This window comes from Raphanus sativus, chromosome 5 (genome assembly GCF_000801105.2).
Source record: "Raphanus sativus cultivar WK10039 chromosome 5, ASM80110v3, whole genome shotgun sequence".
NCBI classification, from domain to species: Eukaryota; Viridiplantae; Streptophyta; class Magnoliopsida; order Brassicales; family Brassicaceae; genus Raphanus; species Raphanus sativus.
Genome location: NC_079515.1, coordinates 26,747,944 through 26,761,008, shown reverse-complemented (window position 1 = coordinate 26,761,008; position 13,065 = coordinate 26,747,944). Strand labels below are relative to the sequence as shown.

General features: G+C 38.2%; 2 protein-coding genes across 3 annotated transcripts; one reads left to right on the top strand and one right to left on the bottom strand.

Annotated features, from left to right (window-relative positions):
* The first annotated feature begins 4,313 nt into the window (after nucleotides 1-4,313).
* LOC108834027 (ABC transporter C family member 10) lies at nucleotides 4,314-10,105 on the top strand. The gene is made up of 11 exons (XM_018607395.2): nucleotides 4,314-6,421; nucleotides 6,859-7,179; nucleotides 7,250-7,336; nucleotides 7,407-7,982; nucleotides 8,074-8,238; nucleotides 8,358-8,652; nucleotides 8,743-8,957; nucleotides 9,025-9,330; nucleotides 9,407-9,470; nucleotides 9,548-9,787; nucleotides 9,869-10,105. The coding sequence occupies exons 1-11, from the start codon at nucleotides 4,454-4,456 to the stop codon at nucleotides 9,979-9,981; spliced, it is 4,350 nt and encodes a 1,449-aa protein (XP_018462897.2). The 5' UTR covers nucleotides 4,314-4,453; the 3' UTR covers nucleotides 9,982-10,105.
* LOC108862635 (probable receptor-like protein kinase At2g42960) lies at nucleotides 9,995-13,065 on the bottom strand. 2 transcript variants are annotated; one of them, XM_018636828.2, is made up of 8 exons: nucleotides 12,531-13,065; nucleotides 11,449-12,129; nucleotides 11,259-11,363; nucleotides 11,050-11,172; nucleotides 10,797-10,967; nucleotides 10,581-10,710; nucleotides 10,300-10,509; nucleotides 9,995-10,223 (listed from the first exon to the last, which is right to left on the bottom strand). In XM_018636828.2, exons 2-8 carry the CDS (start codon nucleotides 12,093-12,095, stop codon nucleotides 10,101-10,103), a joined length of 1,509 nt encoding a protein of 502 aa, XP_018492330.1. In that variant the 5' UTR covers nucleotides 12,096-12,129; nucleotides 12,531-13,065; the 3' UTR covers nucleotides 9,995-10,100. The 2 variants fall into 2 exon arrangements, with proteins under 2 accessions (XP_018492330.1, XP_018492331.1); XM_018636829.2 differs by having other exon boundaries at nucleotides 12,561-13,065.

Here is a 13,065-nt window from a genome sequence, read left to right as displayed (position 1 = left end):
AACACGGCATTTAATTAAGCTCGTGAAACCACGCTGTTTAGTGTGCACCTGTCAAGAAATGAGAGGGGGAAGCTTCGGTTAAGCGTGAAACCAAATCAAACTTGGTGCTCTCTCTCTCTCTCTCTCTCTCTCTCTCTCTCTCTCTCTCTCTCTCTCTCTCTCTCTCTCTCTCTCTCTCTCTCTCTCTCTCTCTCTCTCTCTCTCTCTCTCTCTCTCTCTCTCTCTCTCTCCGACGAAAGGCGATTCGTTTTTGTCTCGGTGGCTCTACTATCGTCGGTGACGTCTTCCTCGGTGGCTCCGCGTCGACGATCTGGCTGGTGGTTCTCTTAGAAGGCGACGGACCTCTCGCGACGCTGGCTCACCTCAAATCTCCAGGTAAGCGTTTCTTGTGATATTCGATTTTGCATGTGTTTAGATTATGAATCCTATTGTTCTGATTGGCTGTTTTTTGTTTGTTATATGTTGGTTAGGTGTATTGGTAGCGAGTCTAGTGACGGAGCTCTCTCTCAGTGGAGACGAAGCCTTCCTTCTATCTCGTCGATTCGGTGTATCGGCTGTTTTTTTTTTAAACACTCATAAATAAACAACTACTATTGGAGGATATTTAATTAGAAGTTGCTTAAAATAATTGCTTAACACTCATTTGTTGTTAAAAAATAATTAAGCATCTCTATTAGAGTTGTTGGGTTAATGATGCTCTTATACTTTAATGTTTACGTTTTAAATGGATGCGACCCCAGCTCGATCATCATAACTTATCCAAACTTGTAGAGAACATCATTGGTAAGCGACCAATTAATTCCACTTCTTAGAAATAATTCATCATTCTTAAAAAAAAAGAAATAATTCGTCGCGTATAATCTAAATGTTTCAACGTGTATTATATGGTTCCGGGTTAAACTTGATCGTCCTCAGATCGAGAAGACATGCACATGCGAAGGTGTTACAAAAACATAGTATGACCGAGAATAATAGGATTATTAATTTGTCTTACGCTCCTTGGATCTATCCCCCTTCAGATTCTTGAAAGTGTCAACAAATTTTACAATCAGACAAAAGTATATGTTAAAGGATATACACATACGATTTAGATTCAAGGCTACTTGTATCTCGATGTCATTTATATGAAATGAATTCACATTTGACAAAAAAAAATACACATACGATTTGGAGTTACATGAGATCCACACTGACACGCCTTGAGCCATGACAGTACCATATATAATAGTCATGAAACATGCCAAGTGACGTCGTAAACTATTATTCATAACGTACCTACCTACCGACCTGCATATATATACTACAACAACTCTGAATAAATTATCGTTATTCTATGTGAAGTTTAGGTAAGACAAGTTAACTAGATTCTACGGCTAATCCAATTTTTCAAAAAGAGAGAGGTAGGCCTATGTGAAATGTTTCATTATACTTGTCCTAGTCCTATGGAATGGAAATCTATATGAAACTTTGTTTAATGTATCCTTCATATATTTGCATAAAAGTTACCAAGTACGAAACTTGAAATGTTTATTAATAAAATGGCTTTCTTGGTTAATTTTAGGTCGAGCAGATGATTCCAGGTTTTATTACTTATACTATTCACAAATCAACAGGACTATAGAAGAAATGTCTGGCTTTGAATTTTTTTATTCGTTCACGTGATGACCCTCGAATTATTAGTTTGGTATAAAATATTTCCGTGAAGTTTTTTTTTCTTTGAATGCGATTTCCGTTAAAGTTACAGCGGTCAATGTTTTTTATTTTGAGAAATACTGCGTCCATGTTTTTTTTTGTTAAAGGGTTTATACTGCATGCGTCCAGTATAAATCTTAGGCATGGGCACAAAAACCGGATCCGAGGACCCGAACCGGAACCGACCCAAAAAATCAGGGTATCGGGTTTACTCGGTTCTTCAGAAATAACCGTTTGGGTCCTAAACTGTTGTATCCGAAGAACCGGTATCCAACCCGACCCGAACCGAAAACCGAATGGGTATCCGAAGATATCCGAAATAAAATATATATTTCAAAATATTATTTATAATTATATGTATAATTATTTTAATTTTAATTATAAATTTAATATATTAGTTATTTTCAATAATTTTGTGTATTTTCGGATAAAATATTGTAGTTTGGATAGAAGTACTTAAACAAAACTGTGTCAAATGAGTATTTTTGGTTATTTTTTGGTACATCTGAGTAGTTTGGATACAAAATACCCGAACCGAATCGGGTAATATGGTTATTTTGGGTACTATTATCCGAACCCGTTACAGATACATTGGTTATTCGGTTATTTTCAGGTTCCTTTACATCAGAACCGAACCCACCCGAACCCGGAAAGACCCGACTCGAACCCGATCCGAAATTTTATAATACCCGAATGGGTTTTAGTTTCCAAACCCGAAAAACCCGATACCCGAAAAACCCGATACCCGAAAGAACCGATCCGTACCCGAATGGGTACCCGAACGCCCAGGCCTAATAAATCTTATAGATTTAGATTAAATATAAACTACAGACCAAGTGACCAAATGAACTAAAATCATTAAATTATGAAGCTATGTTTAATGATACATGGGATATAACCCCTTCATTTGCTATATACATATACTGTAGATTTTTTATTTGCACTTTAGCAAAAAAATATTGTACTTAAAAATTACAAACAGTTAATCTGGAAGAAAAAAAGGAGTTGGAGTGATTTCTATGCATGACATTCCCACCAAAAACAGAATGTGATATCTAGTCTCTTTCAGTTAGAAGTGCAAGACCACTGGGTCACGTAAAACAGAGAAGTTAAATGGAAGCTAGTAAATTAGTGCACGTAGAACATATAGAAGCTAGTAAATACATGTAACTGAAAATCAGTTTAGAAAAAAAACATGCAACTGATCAACATTTCAAATTCATACTGAAACCAGAGCAATGCCAAATTAATAAATATATATGTATGTATGATGAAATTTATTTTGTTTTTGGTTAGTAATAACTAAAAGTACAACCAAATTAAACCTGAAAAAACAAACTAGTAACCAAAATCAGAATTGAACACTTCACCTAGCTATAGTATCTATTCAGAGTTGGCGTTAACCATTTAAACATCACAACAGCAAAGACTTATTTTGACTAATGTGTAATCTTCTTAGTTATTAGCCAACATGATTGGGAAAAAAGTTAGGACGTGAATTGTTGACTTGTAAAATGAATATTATTTGATAAGAAGTTGTGAAGAGTTTTAGTTCGATTTGGATCTGACTTCTGTGAGCTTTGCTGTCATTACACTATCACGAGACATGTTTTTTTGTGGTGTATGCTTTCATATCTCAGTCTCATAATAATGCGATTGAGATCCCAAAAATACATAACGTGAATCTGAATTTTTAAAGTATCATCCCACTACATATTGTCTTGTTCCTTTCTACTTTACCGTATGCCATAATATGTTAATTGATATGCGAAGAATAACATATCGCGATTCAATACATTCAAAAAAGTATTATTTTAATTTTATGTAACAAACAAACTTCAGATGTAATTTGAGTAGTATAATAATGGGAAATCATTTCTTGATAGGTTTTTCTTTGTAGACATTTCATCGTGTTATATGACATTTTTATTGCAAATTACTGTGAATAATATACGAACTTTTTTGTTTTATGTATTTGGAACAACAGACGAACTGAACCGCTCACAAATGAAATATTTAATTAGATTTTTCTTAAAAACAAAAGCATCGACTCATTATGCTAAACGATTTAATGTTTGGTAACATTTTATATATTACTAGTAGAAATTCATAATCTCCCATATATAAATTTATGTTTATAGATTTAAGTACAAAATATAAAAATGAAATTATATAATTAAAATACCTTAAAATAGGTTTATCATTATTTTTAGCAAAAATTTTTTGGATGCTCTGATTTTAATTTTATATCTTTAACAAAGATAATAATAAAATTAGCTAGAATAGTTTTTTAAAATTGTTATGAATACATTTGCATAGTCACTTCTTGTTAATAAATTGTAAATTGTACACTCTAGTCTTCCATAGTTTGGATTATATTTTCCTTTTTAATATTTATTCATGTAACCGAGAAAAGAGTGTCAGAGTGATAAGTAAAACAAAGTGAAATTTATATAAAACGACATATTAAGTAGTATATTATAGTATTTCATTGGATATATCTTTGAAACGTCAAATATTTTCCACAACAGAAAAACAAACAAACGAATATATTGGTTAAAATAAGAAAAAAAAAATATTCTCCTTTTTCCATTTAATAAATACATGTATTTCGAGTTCTGCAGTTAATCATGAAACCTAGCAGAGAAAGAGAGTCCTATTTTCTTACGTATCCTTCATTCTCACAGACTTTCAATAAATCTTCTTCATCTTCCCTCTTGTGATTTTTCTTGATTAGGGAGAGAAGAAACAAGAAAACGAAATGAGTGGAAAGTTCTGGACCTTGTTCTGCGGGGATCATCACACATCAAGCTGCACTCTTCAGTTTCTGCAAACATGTTTCGGTATCACACTCTCATTCATAACTCTCTGTATTTGCTTGTTTCACAAGGAACCACCCAAACATAACCACCGGTTCCATTATCTTCGTCTTGTCTCTGCTTTATTCAACGGTATCATCGGATCTCTAGATTTAATTTTAGGGATATGGGCTTTAAAAGAGGACACAAACAAGCCCTTAGTTCTCTGGCTAGTGATCTCTGTTCAAGGCTTTACATGGCTGTTCACTAACCTAGTAGTATGTCTTAGAGGAACAAGAATCAAGAAACCTTCTTTGAGATTGTTGTCTGTTTTCTCCTTCTTCTATGGTTTGGTCTCAAGCTGTTCATCTCTGAAGAATGCTGTTTCTAGTAAGGAGATAGACTTTAGGACCGTTCTTGATGTTTTGTTACTATTACCTGGGTCAGTGTTGTTACTCTTAAGCGCCTATAAAGGCTATAGATTTGAAGATTCTGTTGAGAGCAGCTTGTATGAGCCTCTTAACGTTGGTGGGTACAACGAAAAAACTGATTTTGATAAGGTCAGTGCGTTTGCAAGAGCTAGCTTGTTCAGCAAGTTATCATTCTGGTGGTTGAATCCTCTGATAAAGCGAGGGAATGTTAAAGACTTGGAGGAAGAAGACATACCTGAGCTGCGTGAGGAAGAGCGTGCTGAGACTTGTTACTCTTTGTTTGAGGAGAATCTCAACGACCAGAAGAGGAGACTAGGAGGTTCTTGTAGGCCTTCTATCCTGAAAGTAACCGTTCTTTGTGTCTGGAGAGAGGTTGTGATCTCTGGTTGCTTTGCCTTTATGAAGATCGTTGCTGTCTCATCAGGTCCTTTGCTTCTCAACGCTTTCATTCTTGTTGCTGAAGGCAACGAGAGGTTTAGATACGAAGGTCTCGTGTTGGCTGTCTCGCTGTTCATAGCAAAGAGTGTTGAGTCTTTGTCCCAGAGACAATGGTACTTCAGAAGCAGACTTGTCGGTTTACGCGTGAGGTCTCTTCTAACCGCAGCTATATACAAGAAACAGCTGAGACTAAACACCTCCTCGAGACTGATCCATTCAGGCAGCGAGATCATGAACTACGCGACCGTTGATGCTTACAGGATCGGTGAGTTCCCGTATTGGTTTCACCAGCTTTGGACAACAAGCTTTCAGCTGCTCATCGCGCTCGGGATTCTCTTTCATTCTGTTGGTGTCGCTACGTTCTCAGCTCTAGCTGTGATAGTGCTCACCGTTCTCTGCAACGCTCCCATCGCTAAGCTTCAGAACAAGTTCCAAAGCGAGCTCATGACCGCTCAGGACGAGAGGCTAAAGGCTTGTAACGAGTCTCTTGTCAACATGAAGGTCTTGAAGCTATACGCGTGGGAATCACATTTCAAGAAGGTTATAGAGAAGCTAAGGAACATTGAGTTGAAGTCCTTGAAGGCTGTTCAGATGAGAAAGGCTTACAATGCGGTTCTCTTCTGGTCATCACCGGTCTTGGTCTCTGCTGCGACTTTCTCCACTTGTTACTTCCTCAACATTCCGTTGAGAGCAAGTAACGTTTTCACGTTTGTAGCCACGCTGCGTCTGGTTCAAGATCCAGTGAGAATGATCCCTGATGTGATTGGTGTCACGATTCAGGCTAAAGTTGCCTTCAGCCGTATAGCTAAGTTTCTTGAAGCTCCTGAGCTTCAAGGTGGGGAGAGACGGAGGAAGAAGAGGTCTGGAGGTGATCAAAGCGCTATTGTGATGAAGTCTGCTAGCTTTTCGTGGGAGGAGAAAGGTTCAACAAAACCAAACTTGAGGAATGTGAGTATTGAGGTTAAGTTTGGTGAGAAAGTGGCTGTTTGTGGTGAAGTTGGCTCAGGAAAGTCAACACTCTTAGCTGCAATTCTTGGTGAAACTCCGTGTGTCTCAGGAACTGTAAGTCATTGTTTGATCTAGGCCTAGTATTTTAAACCGAACCGAGCGAACCGAACCAAAATTTCGGTTAGGAGTTTGGTTCAATTCGGTAGGTTTTCTAAAACAAATCGGTTTTCAGTTCGATTCGGCAATAGGTTACTTGCGTTTTATTCTTTTAAAAAATAATAATACCCTAATCAAACTAACCAAAATAACCGAATTTAACCAAAGTTCTCCAAAAAAATTTAAAAGTTAAACCAAAAATCAAAACTTCGGTAGGATTTTCAAAAACCAAACTAACCAAATACCAAACCTAAATTTATTTTGGATTAATTTGGTAAGATATATATTGAACCAAACTACCCGAACCGAATTACCCAAACTAACCGAACCCGCAGTCCTAGTTTGGTCCCATATTTAAGCTCTATAGATTCTAACATTGTTTGATCATTCAACAGATAGATTTCTATGGTACCATCGCCTATGTTTCTCAAACAGCATGGATTCAAACGGGGACAATACGAGAGAACATTCTCTTTGGAGGTGTAATGGATGAGCAACGTTACCGTGAGACAGTTAAAAAGTCTTGCCTAGACAAAGATCTTGAGCTTTTACCTGATGGAGACCAGACTGAGATCGGTGAGAGAGGTGTTAATCTAAGCGGAGGACAGAAACAGAGGATTCAACTCGCTCGTGCTCTTTACCAAGATGCTGACATTTATCTCCTTGATGATCCGTTTAGTGCTGTTGATGCACACACTGCTACTAGCTTGTTCAAAGTAAACACTTAAGACTTCACATTATCACTTTCTTGGAGATGTTTTGAAGCTAATGAGTTGTGATGGGCAGGAATATGTTATGGACGCTCTTGCTGGAAAAGCTGTGTTACTTGTAACACATCAAGTGGACTTCTTACCTGCTTTTGATTCTGTCTTGGTAACTTGACCTTGAAGTTTTCTTTTTTAAAGTTTCTGTCTCGTTTGCTAAACTGTACTTCTTTCTCTAGTTGATGTCAGATGGAGAGATCACTGAAGCTGATACTTACCAAGAACTCCTAGCAAGAAGCAAAGACTTTCAAGATCTTGTGAACGCTCACAGAGAAACTGCTGGTTCTGAAAGAGTGTTTGCGGTAGAGAACCCTAGCAAACCTGTAAAGGAGATCAAGAAAGTGCCTCACGCTCAATCCAATGTCTTGAAACCGAGTCGTTTAATCAAACAAGAAGTGAGAGAGAAGGGAGACACAGGGTTGAAACCGTACATACAGTACTTGAATCAGAACAAAGGCTACATATTCTTCTTCATAGCCAGCCTAGCTCAGGTCATGTTTGCACTTGGACAGATTCTACAGAACTCTTGGATGGCTGCAAACGTGGAGAACCCACAAGTTACTACTTTGAAGTTGATCTTGGTCTACTTGTTGATTGGACTGATCTCAGTTCTCTGCTTGCTGGTTAGATCTATCTGTGTTGTGGTTATGTGCATGAGGTCATCAACTTCTTTGTTCTCTCATCTTCTGAACTCGCTTTTTAGAGCACCTATGTCGTTTTATGACTCCACCCCTCTTGGAAGGATTCTTAGCAGGGTAAGTAAGTGGTGATGAACTTGATGCATGTAACATTAGTGTTTGTTGTTTGGTACTTCTAACTGTGTAGTGTCTGTGGCTTTTTTTGCAGGTCTCATCTGACTTGAGCATTGTAGATCTTGACGTTCCTTTCGGTCTGATCTTTGTGGTTGCATCTACAGTAAACACTGGTTTTAGTCTTGTGGTTTTGACTGTTGTTACTTGGCAAGTCTTGTTTGTTTCTGTTCCCATGATTTATCTAGCACTTCGGTTACAGGTCAGTTATTTTCTCTTCTAAATTTATTTTTATGCATGAACATATTTACCGGGAACAGAAAAACGAACGGTTGTTAGCAACCACAAAGGAGCTAATGATTTCTTTGCATCGGTTTGCAGAAGTACTACTTTCAAACAGCAAAGGAGCTTATGAGGATCAATGGCACAACAAAGTCATTGGTGGCTAATCATTTAGCAGAATCTGTAGCAGGAGCAATAACAATAAGGGCATTTGATGAAGAAGAGAGGTTCTTCAAGAAAAGTCTAACACTCATCGACACAAACGCTAGTCCTTTCCTCCACAGCTTTGCAGCTAACGAATGGCTGATCCAACGGCTTGAAACCGTCAGTGCCATTGTACTAGCCTCCACTGCTTTCTGCATGGTCTTGCTCCCTACAGGAACATTTAGCTCTGGTGAGTCATCGTCATCAAACATAAACTCCATGAGAACAGATTAGACTCAGTACTGCTTGGTTCATAATAGTGTTGTGCCGTGTTGTGCAGGGTTCATTGGTATGGCGCTATCATACGGTTTATCTTTGAACATGGGACTTGTTTACTCTGTACAGAACCAGTGCTACTTAGCTAACTGGATCATCTCTGTTGAGAGGCTTAATCAGTACACTCATTTAACACCTGAGGCTCCTGAAGTAATAGAAGAGACTCGACCACCTGTTAACTGGCCGGTCACAGGCCGAGTTGAAATCTCTGATCTGCAGGCAAGTCTGAGTAAATACATTAATCCAGAAAATAGAGTAGTATTCATCTTATAATGTTCATATACAGATAAGATACAGACGAGAGTCACCACTGGTTCTAAAAGGAATCAGCTGTGTGTTTGAAGGAGGACACAAGATTGGTATCGTTGGTAGGACTGGTAGTGGAAAGACAACACTGATCAGTGCTTTGTTCAGACTTGTTGAGCCTGTTGGAGGAAAGATTGTTGTTGACGGTGTTGACATCTCCAAGATAGGAGTTCATGATCTGAGATCAAGGTTTGGGATTATACCTCAGGATCCAACTCTGTTCAATGGAACAGTGAGGTATAACTTGGATCCTTTGTGTCAGCATACAGATGCTGAGATTTGGGAGGTAAGCCAAACTAAAACTTATTTGAAACTATGAACTAAAGGGTTGAGTTGAGTTTAATGTTATTTATAACATGCAGGTTCTTGGAAAGTGTCAGCTGAAAGATGTGGTTCAAGAAAAAGAGAACGGTTTAGATTCAATAGGTAACAACACAAACCTTGATTATTACTCAAAAGTTTTGATGTCTTTGGTGACAAGGATGAATGTATTTATTGTTTAGTTGTGGAGGATGGATCGAACTGGAGCATGGGACAGAGACAGCTGTTTTGTTTAGGCAGAGCAGTTTTGAGAAGAAGTAGAGTATTGGTCTTAGACGAAGCAACTGCCTCTATAGACAACGCTACAGATTTGATACTTCAGAAAACAATACGGCGAGAGTTTGCTGATTGCACTGTCATAACCGTCGCTCACCGTATCCCCACCGTCATGGACTGTACAATGGTTCTCTCCGTAAGCGACGGTAAGAGTTGTTTGCATCAATTCAACTCCTTTCTAGTTTCTTACATAGTTCTGAATCTTGAATCTTTGGCTAACTTATTAGGACGCATTGTGGAGTATGATGCGCCGATGAAGTTGATGGAGAATGAGAACTCATTGTTTGGCAAACTTGTGAAAGAGTATTGGTCTCATTACCACTCAGCTGAATCTCACTGAGAATGTGGTGCTATGATGTCGACATTGTTGTTGTATAACTCAAATCTCTTACACGGTGGATGATATATTACAACAATTAATTAACTCAAAACAATAATTGTATGATCAAATGTTTTCACCTATTCATGAGTTAACTCAGGTTTAGTAGTATGGTTCTTTGAGTGCTCAGGCCGTTTGCTTGATTCCTCCAAGGCCTCCACAATCTCCATACTCGCTGTTCTACTCTTTCTGTTCCTCCTCTCCTGCAGAAAGATAACACTCGTTTATAAGGTTGCTCTAGATTAGGACCAGCTCTAGGTATTATTATTAGATACATACCTCACGAAAAAGTTGGTCATCGGATTCAAGCATCCGCACAACCTGGCTCATTTTGGGTCGTTTCTCTGAATCGGGATCTAAACATCTCAAGGCAACAAGAAGTGCACGTTTCAAAGCACGTGTAGCCGGTTTTGGTTCAATCTTTGGATCAACAACTTCTTCAGCTCTTCTTGTTCCAACCATCATCTTTAGCCACTCAACTAGATTCACCTGCCAATGACAAACACATGTTTTCAGCACCAAATTAACATTTAAAAGAAAATCAAACAAATATATTCTACCTCATTAGCTGGACGTTCATAATCAACAGGATCTCTTCCAGTTATAGCTTCTAGAAGCAGGACACCAAAGCTGTATATGTCACTCTTCTCGTTTAATAGACCTGTATTAGCATATTCAGGTGCTACATACCTGAACCACGCAAAATACACATGATCTTTCATAAGAATTAACACTTTTCCCATCATTGCCAGAAAGGTAACAGATTCTAGACTTACCCAAAAGTGCCCATGACTCTAGTGGTTATGTGACTCTCACCAGAGTCTAAGAGCTTGGCTAACCCAAAATCCGAAAGCTTTGCATTGAACTCATCATCAATCAGGATATTGCTTGCTTTTATGTCTCTGTGTATTACTTTTGGTTCTATAGCTTCATGTAAATAAGCAAGCCTGTGAATTGTAATGCAGACCATGTTAATTATCCACTTTGAGAGTTGCATCTAATTTTTCAAGCAAAAAGTCAACAACTTACGCTTGTGCAGTACCAGTTAAGATCTTCATACGTGCCTCCCAAGTGAGAGTGCTATGTTCCCCCAGGTCTCCATGTAACCATTGTTCTAAGTTTCCACTATTCACATACTCATAAACAAGCATCCTGCATTACATTGAAACAGAATACATTCATGATGGGACTAAACTAGTAGCATATTCAGACTGATAAGAGAGGCAAATCAGACTCACCGATGAACACCCTCTATGCAATATCCTAGAAGCCTTACAAGATTCTTGTGCCGTACATGACCAATAGCCTCAACTTCAACTCGAAATTCCTTCTCAGCTTGTCCCCTAGTGACAAAATTATAATATGATTACTAAGAGAGGTACAAAGGAAGCAAACAAAACATTTGATAATCCCCAAACAAAAACTTACAGATTGTTCAGAAGCTTCTTTACAGCAACATCATTACCGTTGATGAGAGTACCTTTATAAACTACACCATAACCACCTTCACCGATTACATTCTCCGGAGCAAAACGATTGGTGGCTAGCTGAAGATCCCTAAGAGTAAACCAGTGTCCCCAACCAAGATGAGATATCTCCGGCAAACCAACCAAAGGAGATGCTGTTACAAGGGAACCTTGTCTCCAAGCGGCTCCAAAGCTTCCTTCTTCACCGGAGTGAGAACTATAAGCTCTCTCATGATGATGCACAGAGCTACACTGACTTATACTATCATTATCACTAGACTTGGTTCTCCCCAAGTAAGCCATCATCTTCCCTGAGTTTCTATCACTCGGTTTATCAGTACATAAATTCTCACTGTGGTTTTGAAACCCAACTCTATCATCAACCCTTATGTCTTTCGCCATGCGTGGTATCTGACTGAAAGGTAAAAACTTCTGAGATGATCTCCGAGTTTTCCGACGGAATGCAACCCATACATATAAGATGAAGAGAACCAACACTACGAATATGCCAACCACAAAACAAACCAACACCCACAGTTTCACATCAGTCAAACCAAACAAAGAGATCTTCTTTGACATTTCATCACTCAAAGGACTCTCAGATGACATCTTTAGTCCCCTTTGCTCACACAACTTCCTCTACCTGCAAAACAAGAAAACGTACTTAGAAACTAATGTGAAACTGTGACATCTCTGACTTTCCACAAATCTTACAGACTAAGGGAAAGTAACTTCTTTTTTTTTCAAGCTCTTCCCTGAAAACTAGGATTAACTGACGACTGTAAGAATCTAAATATTGGCAAGTAAAGCTGTCAACTATAACAACTTTGACTAGAAACACGACACATATACAGAAACATGAGTATTGAGTAGAGACAAGAGCACGCGCAAAACCAGCAATTAATTGCGGGCATATCAACAAACAGGTTATGTGCATTAAATTTCCAACCTTTGTCACCAAACTAATCTCCAGAGCAATAAAAGAGGAAACCCACACACACACAGCTCCTAATAACAACCACTGGATTTAAAAGAATCACTTACGATTGAAGCAAGAGACAATCTTTTTTTAACCTTAGAATGTAGCCACAAAGCTCTTGACTTGTCGGTTAATCATCCGCTTAGAGCAGAAGAAAATGAAGATAAAGGTTCCGCCTTTCTTTGATTTCGAAGCAAAACCCAGATGAGAAAATGTGATGACTCAGTTGCAATTGAAGTTTTGTCTCAAGCTTTTTAAGCTTTTGAGCCCACCAATTAGACCCAGAAAAATGAATTCCGACAAGGAATCAGGAGAAAGATTGGAGCTTTTAGGAAAGTATTTGAATAAATGGAAAGTATATAAGATTACACAAAAGGGTGAATGTATGTAAATAGAGATAGGGTTTGGAGTTTAGTAAGAGTTCATGAGAGGTTAAAGAGAGGAAAAGAGTTGGGTGAGATTGTTGGTGAGTCTGTTCTGAAGCTGGAAAGAAAGCTTGTTTTTTGCAATTTGAAGAAAAACAAAACAATGAGAAAAGGAAAAGACAGAGAGAGAGAGAGAGAGAGAGAGAGAGCAGTGAAGGGAAAGCAAAGAAGTGTA

Excerpts from the sequence above, each read along its gene's own strand:
- LOC108834027 (XM_018607395.2), top strand. The coding sequence starts at position 4,454 with ATGAGTGGAAAGTTCTGGACCTTGTTCTGCGGGGATCATCACACATCA. Across the intron at positions 9,471-9,547 it reads GAACGGTTTAGATTCAATAG|TTGTGGAGGATGGATCGAAC; the intron begins GTAACAACACAA and ends TTTATTGTTTAG. Across the intron at positions 9,788-9,868 it reads GGTTCTCTCCGTAAGCGACG|GACGCATTGTGGAGTATGAT; the intron begins GTAAGAGTTGTT and ends CTAACTTATTAG.
- LOC108862635 (XM_018636828.2), bottom strand. The coding sequence starts at position 12,095 with ATGTCATCTGAGAGTCCTTTGAGTGATGAAATGTCAAAGAAGATCTCT. Across the intron at positions 10,968-11,049 it reads TTAACTGGTACTGCACAAGC|GCTTGCTTATTTACATGAAG; the intron begins GTAAGTTGTTGA and ends TACAATTCACAG. Across the intron at positions 10,510-10,580 it reads ATGAACGTCCAGCTAATGAG|GTGAATCTAGTTGAGTGGCT; the intron begins GTAGAATATATT and ends TGTCATTGGCAG.